This window comes from Pyrus communis, chromosome 13, assembly GCF_041283825.1.
Source record: "Pyrus communis isolate YQ-2024b chromosome 13, ASM4128382v1, whole genome shotgun sequence".
Taxonomy (NCBI): Eukaryota; Viridiplantae; Streptophyta; class Magnoliopsida; order Rosales; family Rosaceae; genus Pyrus; species Pyrus communis.
In genome coordinates this window covers 1,918,418-1,935,717 of record NC_142577.1, presented here as the reverse complement: position 1 = coordinate 1,935,717, position 17,300 = coordinate 1,918,418, and the positions used below count along the sequence as shown (strand labels likewise).

At 38.7% G+C, this 17,300-nt stretch overlaps 1 protein-coding gene across 2 annotated transcripts; it reads left to right on the top strand.

Moving 5' to 3' along the window:
• The first annotated feature begins 7,989 nt into the window (after positions 1-7,989).
• On the top strand, positions 7,990-14,844 carry LOC137738294 (ubiquitin carboxyl-terminal hydrolase 2). Of its 2 annotated transcripts, none has more exons than XM_068477932.2 (3): positions 7,990-8,333; positions 8,815-11,483; positions 14,217-14,844. In XM_068477932.2, exons 2-3 carry the CDS (start codon positions 8,821-8,823, stop codon positions 14,452-14,454), a joined length of 2,901 nt encoding a protein of 966 aa, XP_068334033.2. In that variant the 5' UTR covers positions 7,990-8,333; positions 8,815-8,820; the 3' UTR covers positions 14,455-14,844. The 2 variants fall into 2 exon arrangements, with proteins under 2 accessions (XP_068334033.2, XP_068334034.2); XM_068477933.2 differs by having other exon boundaries at positions 8,001-8,333; positions 8,791-11,483.
• Positions 14,845-17,300: the final 2,456 nt, after the last annotated feature.

Below are 17,300 nucleotides of genomic sequence, written 5' to 3'. Positions count from 1 at the left end.
TTGAGATAGACGTGGGACATAGAGCACTGTGTTTAACTGAAGCTTATGAGAAGAAGTAGGAAGACAAGATTGTCCTATATGAGAACTGTGTAAACCTTCACCATTAGCTCTAATAACAGTTTCATTGGATGGATATGGTGTAGCTGCTTGCAAATTCAATAAACCGAAAGTCATATGATTGGTTGCACTGGAATCAAGTAGCCAAAACTCTTGATGTGGTGCATAAGGTGAATGATTGGTCCTTGCAGTGAAAGACACATGAAAGGTAGCTTGCTATGCCATAGAATGATTATGCATGTACTATGGTGTCACATTTTGAACAGGATGATGAACCTGCGAACAATGAGCCTGAAATTGCTGTGACATAGGCTGAGACATAGACATAGGAGAATTGCCCTTGTTAAAGCATGTGGCTGCAGTATGACTAGCTCGATTGTAGATTAATTTGACATCCATGTTGAAAGCAATGTAGTGCTGAATGTCCTTTTTTATCACAAATTTGACAAATGAGCATAGGATTATAAGTCTGCAATGATGACATTTAAGGACTGAAACTCTGAAAATTAGCCTAATATTGAGACTGAGCATTGGTTGGAGTATAATGCTGAAATCCAGAGTTAAATTTCTTCCCCTTGCCTTTATACTTGAAATTGTTCCCCCTGAAATTGTTGTAAGTACCAAATCCTGCTTATGAGACAAAAGCATAAGGTCCAGTGTGAGAAGGAAATGGCAACTACTGAAATTGTGTGAACTGAGGCATTTGACCCATTTGAGCCATATTAGGCATTGGAGCCAAGTGTGGCATCTGAGCAACTTGAGCCATTTGAGGACCTGGGGAAAACTAACAAGATGAAGAACCATTAACAAAGTTGCCAGAAAGGGTTTTTGTACCAAATGTCCTACCAAACTTATACATATAGCCTAAACTATTGGCATACATTATAGTCAACAGTGGTTGTTTAAAACCTTCTTCAAGAGTTGCTTCTTCAGCTTTTAACTGAGACCTAAGTATCTTCAGCGAAACTAGGTTTTCTCTTACTCTAATAACAGCCTTAATAGTATTGTATTTTGGTGGTAAACCTCTGAGAGTAACAATGACAATGTCTTCATCAAATATGACTACACCCACTACAGCTAACTGATCTCTGCTATCTTTGATTCTTTGAAGATAAAGATCAATAGTTTTTGCCCCTTTTTTAATGTTCTGTAAATCAATTTTCATATGTACAATGTTTGTTTTGGTCATGCTAGAGAATCTTTCTTTCAAATTAATCCACATTTCCTTTGAACTTTGACAAGACACAAGATAATGCAGCAGGAGACAAAGTTGCAGATATAAGAGTCATCAAGGCTTTATCATGAATTTTCCATACTTTGTAAGCATCAATTACAAAAGGATTATTAATCACAGTGCCATCAGCAGTGTCAGTTGCAGTATGTTTCTCAGGGCAGGGAATAGAATCATCAAGAAAATCCATAGTCATTGCCCTCTAATAGTAATTCAATTTGGAAGTTTCAGGTAACATAGTTAGAATCATCTAATTTGACTGTAATAGTATTGCTAACACTTGGTATCAGGGAAAAAATAAGCAATTGAGTAAGAGCTAATTGTGTAAGAGTCACCATGGGTAATCAACAAATAACAATCGTTACTTCAATTGTAAGGAATCAAGAGTCACAAATAATAACCAATTGCTTTGCACAAAGTGTGCACAATAATTGATCAGCAAGTAGCAGAAATCTTCAATAAACACACCAACTACCCGCGAGAAACCAACAATCAACTAGTATAAACTAACAATCAACGCCTCAATCCACAACAAGATTCACAGCAAGACTCACAAAATGAAGCAAAAAGTCAAGAAACTCAACAAATACCTTCAACCAGAGGAACAAACTTAAACGACATCGATGAACGAGAGGAAAAATATAGACAAACCCAAAAATCCCCAAATTCGAGGGTTTGAGTAACCAACCGACTTCGACCAAAAAACAACCGACTTTCAGCGATCAAGAGAACACTACCAGAACAAGAACGAAGAAAAAAGGAAGCACCGGCATCGTCAGGCGACGACGTCAACCATTGCCGGTGATGATAATATGATAACAATGCTACTATATGTAATGTAGAGAAGCAACAGAGGTGAAAAGCACGAAGAATAAGAGAGAAAAAAAGAGACGGAAAATTTTCTATTTTTCATTACTTACAATTATGACCCACTTGTCTTATAAATACAACACACCTATAACTAACTTCAAGAGCCTCCAATACAAATGTGACACTTAGCTATATCCTAACATATATGGGAGATGATAACCCATGTACAACTCAAGGAATTTTAAGCATCGGGATCAAGCATCATGATGGTGTGATTCGAGAATTGCATGGTGTAAGGTACGTCCCAAATCTGAAGAAATTTTTTATCTCACTAAGCACTCTCGATTCACAAGGCTACAAGTTTTACTCCAATAGCAACATGCTCAAAGTTGCTAAAGGAGCACTTGTCATAATGAAAGGGCCTTGGAATGGCTTACTTTATATGCTACAAGGAAAGACTTTGGAAAATGGAGTGGCTATGATAGCTGATGAAGTCCAAAAAGTGACTTGTTCGCATTATGGCATATGAAGTTGGGACATGTAGGAGAAAAAGCATTGCAAGGATTGATGAAGCAAGGGTGTTTGAAAGGAGCAAAAATTGGAAAGATAGAGTTTTGTGAGCACTGCATTCTTGGCAAACAAACAAAGGTGAAATCTGGCTCAGCTATTAATCAAACGAAGGGGATTTTGGACTATATTCACTCTAATGTTTAGGGGCTTGCAAAGAATGCTTTTTTAGGTGGACAAAGATGATTTTGTATCTTTTATTGATGACTACTCCCACAAATCATGGATATATATGATGAAACAAAAGGACAAGGTTCTTGACATCGTTTTGGAATAAAAGAACATGGTGGAGAACAAGACTGGAAAGAAGATTAAGATACTAAGAAGTGACAATGGAGGGGAATATATCTCTGATCTTTTCTTCAAAGTGTGTAAAAAGGAAGGGATTACTCAGCATTTCAGTGTTAGACATACTCCACAGCAGAATGGGATTGTAAAGAGACTAAATAGGACCTTGCTCGAGATAGTTCGTTGCATGCTATCTCAAGCTAAGTTGCCAAAGAGATTTTGGGCAGAAGCTTTGTGCTATGCATCGACTACCATCAACAACATTAGAGGGTAGAACACCCATTGAAGTGTGGTCTAGAGAACCAGCTCAGGACTACGATAAGTTACGAGTGTTTGGATGCAATGCCTACTTTCATCTGAAGGAAAACAAACTGGATCCACGAGCCAAGAAAGCTATCTTTATGGGATTCAATAGTGGTGTGAAAGGCTTCAGACTTTGGTGTCCCGAGTTGAACAAGATTATAGTAAGTAGAGATGTGACATTTGATGAAGGTCACATGAAATTGAAAGAAGATGTTCAAATGGTGGAGCTTAAGGAACAAGTAATTGTGAATTCACAGCCAAGTAAGGAAGTTGTGGAATAAGAAAGACAAGGTAATCAAATTAAGCATGAAGAAAGTGATCACGAAGAAGAAACACAATCAAAAGAAATAAAGATACAAGATGGTTGCATAGCCAAAAGGAAGGGAAAAAGAGGCATATCCCTACCTGCGAGATATAAAGATTGCATGGCCTGCATGGTATATGCATTGCTAATAATTAAGGCTGAAATTACCACTAATTTTGCAAAAGCTGTAAATAGTAAAGAAGAGAAATGGGATGATGCAATGGACGATGAAAGGCTCTCCCTTCATAAGAATAAGACTTGGGAATTGGTGGAGCTGCCTAAAGGAAGAAAAGCAATTGGCTGCAAATAGGTTTATGCGAAGAATGATGGAGGGGATGACAAGAGCTTGGTAAGATTTAAAGCTAGGCTAGTGGCTAAAGGATATACTCAGAATGAGGAAATAGATTACAATGAGTTTTTTTCTCCTATGGTTAAGCACTCCTCCAGTCGAATATTGCTTGCCCTATTGCACATTTCAACCTTGAATTGGTACAAGTAGACATGAAGATTGCATTCCTTCATGGTAATTTGGATGAAGAGATTTATATGAGACAACCTGAGGGGTATCAAGTGAAGAGCAAAGAAAGATTGGTTTGTAAGCTTAGAAAATCTCTTTATGGTTTGAAGCAGTTTCCCATTCAGTGGTATTTAATATTTGATAAGTTTATGAAGGGTCAAGACTATACCAGAAGTCACTATGATCACTGTGTTTATCACAAGAAGTTGAAAGATGGTTCGTTCATGTACTTGTTAATCTATGTGGACAACATGCTCATAGCCTCAAGCAATATTTCAGAGATAGAAAAGTTGAAGGAGCAAATGAGAAGGGAGTTTAAAATGAAAGATCTTAGTGAAGCCAATAAAATATTAAGAATGGAGATCACAAAGGATAGACAAAAAGGTTTGGTGTGTTTGTCTCAGAAGCAATATCTTAAGAAGTTGTTACAAAAGTTTGGAGTAACAAAAGACACTGGGCCTGTAGGAACTCCATTAGGTGCTCACTTCAAGTTGAGCAGTCAACAATGTCCCAAAACTAATGAAGAAAAGATGAAGATAAATGGTATTCCATATTCTAATTTGGTTGGAGGATTAATGTATGCTATGGTGTGTACTTGTCCTGATATAGCACACGCAGTTAGAATTGTTAGTAGATTCATGCATAATCTTGGAAGAGAGCATTGGAATGCTACTAAGTGGATACTAAGTTTATTTACATGGAACGAGGAACAAAGGTATTTGTTTTGAAAGATGTGATGAAGGAATTGATAAGTTCTCAGTTGGATATGTGAACTCAGACTTTGCTGGAGACTTAGCCAAGAGAAGATCGATGACTGGGTATGTGTTTACTATGGCAAATGGTCCTATATGCTAGAGACCAATATTGCAACCAACGGTGGCACTATCAACCACATAAGTAGAATACATGTACGTTGTTGAAGCTATCAAAGAAGTAATGTGGAATCTGGGGTTGTTAGGAGACTTAAGTGTAGAACAACATAAGTTGGATGTATATTGTGACAGCCAAAGTGCCATTTATTTGGCCAGATATCACATACATCATGCTAGGACTAAGCATATTGATGTACGATATCATTTTGTGAGAGAAGTGGTAGCAGAATGTGTGATTTGTCTAAAAAAAAAGGTTGCTACAGAAGATAATCCAGCTGATATGCTGACAAAAGTGGTTGATGCAGCTAAGTTTGAGCACTGCTTGGATTTGGTGCAGTTGAAGCAAGTTTGATCTTGCGATATGCTGGAGCAACGGAAGTTGTTTGGTGCCTCGTTATGAATTTCATGCCAAGGTGGAGATTGTTGGATTTGGCATTAAATGCCTAAACTAAAAAGGATTAGGATATCTTGGACGCAAGATATTTGGATTTGTGTTTCCTAGTTGGTTTGGGATTTGGTTTTTATATAGGAATCAAGTGCATTAAATGTTCAAGTTAGTGGGTCTTAACTTCCTTAGGACAATTGGACAGGTGTCCATGGCTGAGTAACATTTCACTTCTTCAAAACCTCTTAGCCAAAGGTTATTGGCCAAAGATTCCAGAAGCAAAGGGGCAATGTTTGGGCCCAAAATAATGGATTTGTGTCGAGTAAGATTATGGGATCAGCCACAGTAAGACAGACTTATGTCCCATGTTTATTTGGATAAGAAGGCTAGCCCAAAGTAGTTTAGCTGAGTTTGAATTAATGATGGACACTTGAAAATCAAGAATGAATTCAACTAAGTCATGATTTAAGTCATGATTTAATCAAGAGTCTTCAAAGATCAGGATAGCATAATAAGATTCGTAATATTCTAAAGATCTAATTAGAACAAGGAGAGAATTGAATGCCAAGAGATGACTAGGTTCAGAGTCCTAAGTATGGTACCAGTGGTCGCGTTCAATCCAAATGAGAAGATGATTCATTATTGGATCAAGACATGTCGGGGAGATTTAGCCTGAATGGGACTCTACCTCAACACTAGGTGAAAATCACTCCTATAAATAGAAGATGGTTTGCAACATTCAAATGACCTTCAACACAACATACAAATCTGCCTTGCGTAACTTCTCACACTACATGAAACCCTCTCATCTTTGAGAAAAACACTAACCTCCCTAACTTCGTCAATCACATCTTACAGTTTGTATTGGACAACACTGTGCATGGCAACCTCGTCGAGCACATTTTACATTTTGTATTGGACAACACTATGCTCGACAACCGACAACATCTTACAGTTTGTATTGGACAGTGTTCTAAATATCGGCCTAGGCACTAGGCGGCGGAGCTCCGACCCGATTTAGACCAAAACGTTCAGTTAGGCGGCCGCCTAGGTGCTCGCTAGGCACCTAAGGCAAGCTAGGCGACATTCGGCGGTAGTCTAGACGGTTTGAATCTCGCTGCAAATCCCAAACTTGCTGCAATTTTCCTAAAGGATCTACAACTTCGATCTCGTATGTAGCAGCAAAGCCCCGGAAAATTTCTGTGGCTTGTCTCTATGAAGATGAAGGAAGAGAGAGTGCGAAGAGAGAGAGAGAGAGAGAGACTGCGGGTGAATTTTTGCAACTCCTCTCTGTGAGGATGAGGGAAGAAAAAGTGCATCTACAGCTCGTCTGTGAAGATGGGAGAAGAGAGAGTGCGAAAAGAGAGAGAGAGAGAGAAAGACTTGAACATTTGAATATGTGGAGGTGCAACCATGCAAGTTGAGGGCTGGGAATCCAAGGTCAAAAGCATGGTTTTAATCATGAAAACCATGGACTCTGACATGGTTTTAATTATGAAACCACCCAAGGTGGACGGGTGATGTGAAAGAGCAGAGGTGAGGTGGATGGTTGGATGGTTTTAGTAATGAAAACCACCCACTATGTGGGCTTTTTATATTTTTAAAAGTTTGGTGTGTGTGTGTGTGTGTGTGCATATATAAATATATAAATCTTATATAAATTATAAATTATTTAGATAATATTTTGTTTTTTTTTTCCTAGGCAAGTATATCATATATGTACAAAAAACATTCACATAAGTATGTTTTTCTATAAGAAATAACATATTAGTCAATAATTATTTACATTTTATATAATAAATTTAATTAATTCATAAAATAAAAAAGAAATTTATCTAAATCCACCTAGGCCATCTAGGTGCCCTCCTAGACCTTGAATAGCTGCCTAGGCACTAGCCTGCCGCCCATCTAGCACTTAACGTTTTTTAGAACCTTGGTATTGGACAACACTAGCGTTGTAAAGTCAGGCAGTCGTGGTGCATCTTATAGTTTGTATTGGACAGCACTACTCCAAGTTCGGTTAACTACCTATCCAAGTCTCTATCAACAAGGGTTCTTTGAGTCCTTGTTGGAATAGGTCACTTCATTAGCTTTGTTGGCGAAGTGAGGTGTTACCAAGATACAACGTTTAAAACATTGAAAACTGAACCTATTTTATGATTGGATATTCACAAGTACATTTCAGAGTTTGGCACTTCGACGACCAAACCACATTTACAATCAAGACACTTATCATCTTTGAATATTTGTGTCCATATAGTCTGATACCAATTTGGGGCACTTATATTTGCACAAATATAATTGAAGTAGTCGAGCTTGGTGGAGACGGTTTGTGAACTTCACAGAGACTTGTAGCATTGTCTTCAAGATCTAGAACCTAGAGGCCGAGATGAATTTCTTCCTCAACCGTAATCGCAAAATACAGCAATGCGTTCGAAACCACCACCACCACATTCATTCTCTCACCGACCGAGCTCGATAGACGAGTTGGCTCGCATCGCATTCAACCGAAGAACGTAGTTAGCTTATTAATTATTCGACATGCGCGCCATGTAAATTAAACAATTTTTAGAGTCAACAACATGATTGACCGTTTAACAAATAATCTGCTACAGTTAGTGCCAAATATAAATTTGCCACAAAACCAATATGTCCATCTTGATTCCAGCAACAACAACAACAAAATCCTGTCGCACCAAAATAGAAAACCAAACAAAATCAACAAAATTCCTCTCTCGGCTATCTCTATTACCAGTTACCCACTGTTACTCTTCTCCCATCTCTCTCTCTCTCTCACTCATTGGTGAGAGTAGCTAGTAAGCAAAAGATTAGGAGGTGCGCCAAAAGACCTTCAATCAAATACAGCACTCCACTCTCACTCCGCCTCTCCGACCTGGATAGATCCTAAACCTCAAACACCAATCTCTTCTTTCATCCTATGTGACCATTGCCCTGAAAAGCTCTCCAGGCTTTACTGGTCATCTTTTCCAGATTTTGAGGTAAAACAATGAACATTTTTAAATATTTTAATGTTTTAGTTCAGTTAATTGTCGATTGATTTGTGCTTCTACTTCACCTTTTCGATTGCCCAAAACCTGTTTTTTGCGCTTTACAATCCAAATCTTTGTTGGGTTTCTCTGTAAAAACCTGAATCTTCATAGGCGTCTCTTGCCCTTCCGTAGTTAGTTATGGTGTAGCATATAGTGGATTTTGATTGTTCTCCTCATTTCTTCGATTTTTTTTTATTCAATTATTGCAAAAGGGTTTCTCTTAAAATTAAACATCTGTTATGGGTTTTACTTTTTTCGTGTAATTTTGAGCAGAATGTATTTATTTGAGTAGCTAATGGGATTCGGTTTTACATTTTCCGTTTGGTTCGTATCTGGTTGTTTGCGGTAGTTGGTAATTGTTATTGATCTTTTGCTCATATTGTTATCATTATTATTGTTGTTATAGCTGGCATGTTTCGATTGGTTTTAGGAATTTATGGGGAAGAAAGTTAAGAAGAAGGCTAGAGCTCCTCCAAGGGAGAAGTTGGTTGCAGCCGATTCCCCAAAAAAAGCTCCCCAACAATGCAACCCAAGTGTTAAGGATGGTGACAATGGAGTTTCAGTTGCGAAAGAGAGAAGGCCTTGTCCTCATGTTGACAAAGGTGTAAATTTGGATAAATTGTCTGCTAAAATTGGGTCTTCAGGGCCTGTTAGGTGTGAATATTGCAGGGAAGGAGCGCTTGATAGGAGGGGCGGTAAGGGAAAGGGAAAACATGGGAAGAAGAAAGGGAGCTCCTCCGTGGATTCAAAATCAGAGTCCAAAGCCATTTGGGTTTGTTTGCAGTGTGGTCATTATTCTTGCGGTGGGTTTGGACTTCCCACAACCCCTCAATGCCATGCAGTTCGGCATGCTAGGCAAACTCGTCATCCAATAGTGATCCACTTTGAAAAGCCGCAGATGCGATGGTGCTTCCCGTGCAACATGCTTATTACAATTGACAAGACAGAAGAGGATGGTGAACAAAAAGTTGTGTTTGCGGATGTTGTTAAATTGATAAAGGGTCATTCATCGGAGGAATCATTGGTTAATGCTGAGGATGTGTGGTTTGTGAGTGGCAGTTTGACAAGCGAAATCAAATCAGCTAGCAATATATCATGTGATTTGGATGCAAGAGTTGGTTATACGGTGAGAGGCTTAGTTAATCTTGGTAACACTTGCTTCTTTAATTCTGTCTTACAGAACCTTCTAGCCATGGATAGGTTGCGGGGTTACTTCTTAAATTTAGATGCATCTACTGGAGCTCTTACTGTTTCCTTGAAGAAACTCTTTACTGAAGCAAAACCAGAGTCAGGAGTTAAGAATGTGATAAACCCAAGGTCTCTTTTTGGGTGTGTTTGTTCCAAGGCTCCCCAATTTAGGGGGTATCAGCAGCAAGACAGCCATGAATTGCTTCATTGCTTACTGGATGGATTCTGCATTGAGGAGTTGAGTACGAGGAAACGTATAAATTCTTCTCAGGAAAATGGGAATCCTTCAAATTCGGGTCCTACTTTTGTGGATACTGCATTTGGGGGCCAAATAGCAAGTACTGTTCGCTGTGTCGAATGTGGTCACTCCTCAACTGTGTACGAGTCATTTTTAGATCTGTCATTGTCAGTTCCAACCAGAAAATCCCCATCTAAGACTGCCCAACCCACCTCTCGAGCAAATAAGACGAAGTTGCCGCCCAAGAGGAGTGGAAAGCTTCAGTCTAAAAATAACAAAGAGAAGAATTCTGTACCATCACCAAGTGTTCCAACCCCATCAACCAGCAGTGAGGTTTCTGAACAAAAGGAATTAGTTGTAAATAGTCTATCTGCTGTCCAAGAATCTGCAAATGATGTCTGTGAGGATGCAGCAGAGCAAACATCACCTTTGTTAGATGACTGTTCATGGTTGGATTATCTTGATTCGGGAAATATGTTAGATGACAATGATTTATCTTCACAAAATACTGATATTTCAATTTTTCAAGATTCCAAAAACAAGAATACACATCTTAATGATGCCTCTTTACTGAGTGGCTCTGAATCTAGTAATCAGGTTTTTATGCCTAATGGGGAACCAAATGTAAAACCTGACTTTTCTTCAGTGAATTCTTGGGAGGAAGAGCTCCCATTACAGGTTCAGGATTCTGAAGTTTTGTTGCTTCCGTATAAAGCAGAGTGTTCTATCACTGAGGAAATCATGGGAGGCGAAGGTGAGGCCTCCTCCTCGGTTGTGGGTTGTGGACAAGACGACTTTGGCTTTGGGGATTTATTCAACGAACCTGAAGTTTATGGCCCACCTACAAGACCCTCTGTAGGTGAGGGTGGCACGGACACTAGTATCATAGCTAGCGAGTCTGATCCAGATGAAGTTGATGATACTGATTCTCCAGTGTCTGTAGAGAGTTGTTTGGCTCATTTCATAAAGCCTGAGCTTCTTGCCAGTGAAAATGCTTGGCATTGTGAGAACTGTTCCAAAACTCTTCAACGCCAAAAGTTGGAAGAAAAGAAGCAGGTAAAATCTGCTGCTAAAGTTTTGCTAAATGGATGTGAGACTAGAACACAAGGTGATTCACTGAGTTTAAATATGGGTCCGTGGCCTGCCAATGTCAGAAGGCTTGGTAATGGGAATGTCAAAAGCAATACTGGTTGTAACCAGTTTGGTGAAAACTTGGTTTTGCATGATGGAAAAATAAATTGCTTGAGCCAAAATTGCTCAGCAATTGAGAATGGTCAATCACATAAGTTGAATTCTGTTGTTTGTAGACGACAAGATGAGATTAAAGATGCTCCTCCAGTGCAATCAAATACTTCAGATTGTGATCAAGTCATTGATTCTAGGGCCGATGAGTCTAGTAGTGCTAGTTTCACCTCGGACACTGTACCGCAGACTAATGATGGGATATTGGATGGACATCGTGAATCAAAAGAAAGTGAGGATGAGGAAATAAATTCCAAACGTGTGAATGTGATGAGGAATGCGACTAAAAGGTGCCTCATCAACAGGGCCCCACCTATTTTGACTATTCATCTTAAAAGGTTCAGCCAAGATGCTCGTGGTCGCTTGAGTAAATTGAATGGCCATGTCAGTTTTCGAGAAAAAATTGATCTTAGGCCATATATGGATTCCAGGTATTTACATTACTTTCTATTAAAGTTTATTTTACATTCAAAATGCCACAGAAATTTACTGCTTGTCATGGACTCATGATTTTGTTTTGGCCCTATCTTGGAAGAAACATTTAAAATGGTAGGATAACCATTTTATACTATCATAACGGGAGGGGGTGATCAGTGTTAGCGCTAGTAGGTAGACAATACCAGCTTACGAGGGGGCGGTGGGACATGGTTGGGCAGATCATTTGTCACCTCATAAACTTGAACTCTTAATATACACTACTCTGAAAGGAATTATTCTATGACTACATAGAGGATGTCCCTGCATAGAGCTGAAAGGTGACTATACAGTTAATATTATCTTTATACCTTGTTTTCTTTGAAATAATGCAATGTGTATAGTTTGCAGGTTCTAAATGACGCTAGGCGCTAGTCTGGCGGCGGGCTGCGGCTTAGTGGCTAGGCGGATTTAAGTAAATTTATTATATATTTATAAATAAGTGTCTATTTATACTAAAAAAAAACACACATAATTATATTGGGATACATAAATTGCAAAATAGAATGACATTATGAATTATACAATATTAGAACATATTGAAAACATGGGGAACGTGCCTAGAATGAGTGTTCATCCAAATATTCAACAAGTCTCTTTACATTTTATCGAAAAATTAAAAGGCAAAGTGAAAGTTTAAGTGAGAGTCGCGACCTAGGCGGGTTTAGGCGGGTTAGGCAGGCAAGCACATGCCTAATTGGGTCTAGGCGCATCTTCTTAATTTCAAACGCCTAGGGACTAATTAGGCCTGTGGCCAGTGCTAGGTGGGGATTTTTAGAACAATGATAGTTTGTGTGTTTGCTTTGGAATTTTTACCTAAAATTTGAGAGTTATCATTAGATTGTGGTTCGCAGACACATTTGAAACGTACAATAAGGATCTACATATTTGAATAGCATAGAATAGAATAGGCATCCAAGGTGCTTGCATAACCATTTGAGAATAAGTGTCAGTTATTACTGATTCATAAGGATATATTATCACGTGCAAACTGGGCAAGACATGGTTCCAGAAGATGATCGACCATACATCATAGTTGTAACTCAAGTGCCTCTAGTGGTCTGAAACGTCATTAATCTTAGTAGCCGATGGAAGTATAGGGAGGTGGGAATTAAGAGTTTGAAGAGACTAGACTCGAGTCAATGATTTTAATTATCATCCACCTTAGGGAGCCCTAAGTGAAACTCGATATGTGAAGCCATATTTGTGAGAGAGTGCTATAGTTATTCTCTCCATTGCTTAAGTACCAAATTACCTCATCTTGTTATCCATTTATTTTTCCCCCATGTTACCAACTTTCCTCGAAATTTTTTTTTTTTTTTGTTATTAATCTACTCTTTTCCCAATCTATTGAAGATTCTAGCCATTTATAGTGCTTTCAAGGGATAGAATTGTGAGTGCGCCATTGAAGAATGAATACACATTAGTAATGGCGCCTTTTTCACTAATCCTGCATTTATAGGCTTCGTAATCATAGATGAGATATATGTTCTTAATCATAGGCGGAACACTTTACCATATTTATACCATTTTCCTCGTACAAATGTTTTTAGAAATTTGGTCAAGCCCGTGCATCTAACCCTAATTATGCCCTGAGGTGAGATATAGTTATGCACCAGGAAATTTGCTTTGGACTCTACCCTAAGGTTTTTCCTTGTACTATAGTTTTAGTTAATCCTAATTGATATGATCATGGCTTGACTCTACCCAAAGGTTTTTCCTTATACTATAGTTTTAGTTATTCCCCTTTTGATGGTCCTTGTCTTCAACTACCAATTTCTTTTGGTCAAGGTTTTATTTAATTTTTCTCCATCAGATGTCTTAAAACCTCTACTCACAGTTGCCTCTTTTGCCTTGTCTGTTTAGCTTTTTCTTTTTTAGTCTCAATTGGCCTTGTCTTTTAATTCCTGTTTCATGGCAACTTCATTATGAGCTTTTGTGTTGAGCTGATGCATGTCCAGAAGGATTGTACCTCTTCATTTTGATTCTTATTATTGTTTTCAGAATTTGCTGCTTCAACATAATGCACAAATTTTGAACCAACCAAATCAAAGTGCATAAACCAATAATTAGGTTGACATCCGTATACAATTTATGAAGTCCAAGAGATCATTAACAAACAACAAGAACTTGTATTTCATGGAAGAAACACCACACACGATAATCATGAAATTATTACACATAATGGAGAAAGCATATTGAATGAATAGTTAACCTACCAAGAACATCAAGGAGAAATTAAGCTACATTAGTGCTTTCAACATTTAGAACTTTTTTTCATAGGTTTCCATACTTGTTTAAGCCTTTCTTTTCTGCTGTTCCATATGTTGTTTCATACGTAGAGTTTGTTTTGATATCTTTTGGAAACAGAATCAAGTAGCCATTCTATGCATAATTGTTTTCACGCAGTTGAAATGAGTCAGCTCTACAAACAATTACATTTTTTTTGCTTCATCTGATTTACATGAAATGCCAATTCATGGGTGAACCTTTTTGTGAAATTATCATAATGTAAAAGATACTACCGATGCATATATCGACTCATAATGTAGTTACATGTGCTTCACATAGTACTTGTTTGCTCTTTTTGTTCCTAGTTTCCGCTGTGTGGTGGTGACTGATTGCAAGTTACATTTCCGATTGTTAAGTGTATTAATAGTGTGGCCATGCTGTTCTCTTGAGCTTTACAGTTCCACAGATGGGGAGAAGTATGAATACCAGCTATTGGGGGTTGTGGAGCATTCTGGAACCATGAGAGGGGGCCACTATGTTGCATACGTGAGAGGGGGCGAAAGGGGCAGAGGAAAAGCTGAGGAAGAAAATATTGTTCATGTGTGGTATTATGCTAGTGATGCACTTGTGCATCAGGTTTCCCTAGACGAGGTTCTTCACTCTGAGGCCTATATCTTATTCTATGAAAAAGTTTGAGGCGATTCCAACTTTCAATAGGATGTTGCTGGTGATTCTAAAGTTCCAGTTCTCAGCCTTCAAGCCACCTGAGCTTCCACATGGGAGAAACAAGAGATTGAGAGCGAGTGAGAGATAAAGAAGAGAGTGAAGGTGAGTGAGAGAAGGAAGAGAGCGAGAGAGAACAGAGAGAGAGAGAGAGAGAGAGGAAAACCAGAGGTGAGTGTACAACTCCGATTCCCATATGTTTTTTTTATACCCATTCTTTGAAGATGTATTGATCATTTAGATGTATACCGCTAGTTATATCAGCAGAAAACGGGGTTTTCATTCTTTTACAGCCCCATTGCCCCAGGATCATTGGCTGCATCAATTACTCAAGATTTCTGATTAATATTTGTTGTTGACTAAGATTACAGTCTTAGGCAAGAAGCATTGCTCATTTGAGCTTCAATTAGAATTTCTTTTCATCCTTTAGATTGAGAATTGTTTCGGTACCTTAACAGTCCCTACATTACGTGATCCAGACTTGAATATGAACACGACTTGTTTCGGCTCGAAAGAGTGCTGGAATGTTTTACAACTGGTAGATCAAATGACTTCTTTAGTTTCTCACGCCCTTTGTTATTTATGGCCGTATGAATCAAATGAAAACAATAAATAGGAGTAAACAGGTAGGAGGCCAAGAAAAAATGTGTTTAATTACCAAAAACAATTCGTGGCTGTTGCTATTCATCCTTTTGGTAGAGTTGATTTGTGCACTGGTTCTCCGTTGTAAGGGTCACCTATATCTCGTGTTTTCGTCTCGTCTGTCTACCTTCCATGCCGTCGCCTCCTCCTTGTGGTACTCCCATCTTTGTTATCCATCCTCTGAAGTTTTATGTAAATTGTCTTTAAGGTTCTGTCTAAATTAAATAAGGCACTTTGTAAGCCCTTTGCACTTTCGAAGTCACACAAACTACCTTTCAATTCCAATAAATTATTGCTCTGTTCCCATTTTATTTAGTTCACTCGGATGTTTGGATGTCTTCAACTCCCTCTCTCTCCGGATTTTGCTATTATATCTTATTTACGGAAGATTATAGTCGTTGCTCTTGAATCTTTCCTCTGCATGCTAAATCTGACATACCCTGACCTGAGTCGAGGCATGTTGGTCATCACGTGAGGGTTACGTAACCTAGTGCACAACAGAAGTGATAGTAGCAAGAATATGTGAATAAATAATAAAAAATAAAAAAAAAAAACCTAAACTTATTTAAACTAGAGATAATATATATAAGTGTGCGGAAGTGACCAAAACCAAATACAAGTATTCAGAGCATAGGCAATCCAACAGTGTAGTCAAAGTGAACAAGTACTAACTATACAATCAGGGAGAAGATCCCTACATTTATTTATGTAACGTTAGAACCGCCAGATAGTCCTCGTGAGCCACAGATACAAACAGCTACCTAGGACCTAGAGGGGCGCAAAACTGAAGGGTGAGCGAGAAAAAACAAAGCTTTTGAAAACATAGTTATCTTTCTAAACATAATAACCCCTCACTGTAAAACATGTATAGTTCCCAGAAAATAATACTACATATATATCTAAAAACAATGCACTAGGGTAGTGAAAACAAAATATGCCATGTCATAACGTTTCAGCACTAAAACATGTAAGCCAGGTGTAGAATCAATATAAAATAACATGCCAGTCGAAGTCACCTAACGTGACCTGTACGATTGGACCTATAGCTCATCAACCTAGGCCAGCACATGAGTCAGAGTCACATAATGTGACTTGTACGACAAGGCTAGGTGTAAATATGTAGGCTCTAGTGCTACGATCACGTGAAGGCTGTGCAATAAATCGAGGGTCAACTATTAGTCAGAACCACCTATTGTGGTCTGTACGACAGGCTAGCACTAGACTTGGATCCAAGGTGATCGTGCAGTGCGGGAGGTGAACAATCATGTGAAGGACTGTGCCTTGGCCCGGGGCGGGAGCACTAACAGCAGGGTGCAGCAATGATGAGCTCTAAAGGCATTTATGCATACCAATGTAAGGCAACCAACTCAACCATATACTAACTCACTTGGATCTTACCTGGGCCTTTGCAGCATCATTTAATGTAATTGAATTCATAACAATTCAATGTGTATAAATATAATGCATACTCGACATGGCATACAAGGCATAATTAATTTTAAAAAGTTTTTTGGAAACTGTAAAGCATATACATGTGTGTGTGTGTGTGTGTGTGTGTGTGTGTGTGTAGAAAGCAAATGCCCACTCACTGATAAGTAGCAGGATCGTAGCCCCCTAATTTGGCTTGTCCACGCTTGTCCTCGGGGTACATCTCACCTATATGCGATACAACTTTCCAAGTCCTAAAACTCCTTAACCCCACCAGGATCGTGTCGGAGTAAACTTGGCTCCTCACTGGAGCTTCTGGTTTTCAGGTTCCCGTCGTTCGTTCGGTGATCAAATGGTATCACTAGGATCGTGAGGCCACGGGGAACACGATGATGTAAAGCTCACGCTCAATCTATGAGGTTTTGATGGGTTTGGGTGTGGGTGTGTCATGGTGCAAAGGAAGAAGAAGGGAGAAGAGTAGAGAATGAGAGAGAAGGAGAGTGTATGTGTGTGCGCGTAGGTGATTAGGCAGAATAGAAAGAGAAGGCCAGTTTTAATTGGTCCAAAAACAATAGGGCCACATATCTGATTGGCTCAAGAACATGGTGTTGGAAATGTGCCCTAAAACCAATCATATGATGATACTTTATGGACATTTCACATGTTAAACTAATCTAGTTTAATATTAAGGGCAAACATTATTGTTTGAGCCGTCTCATATAAATGTTATATGCTTAAACGATAAGTCC

What these genes read in the sequence shown, in the direction of transcription:
- LOC137738294 (XM_068477932.2), top strand. Translation starts at nt 8,821, where the DNA reads ATGGGGAAGAAAGTTAAGAAGAAGGCTAGAGCTCCTCCAAGGGAGAAG. An exon ending in AGGCCATATATGGATTCCAG is followed by an intron (nt 11,484 to 14,216) that starts GTATTTACATTA and finishes TGAGCTTTACAG; the next exon opens with TTCCACAGATGGGGAGAAGT.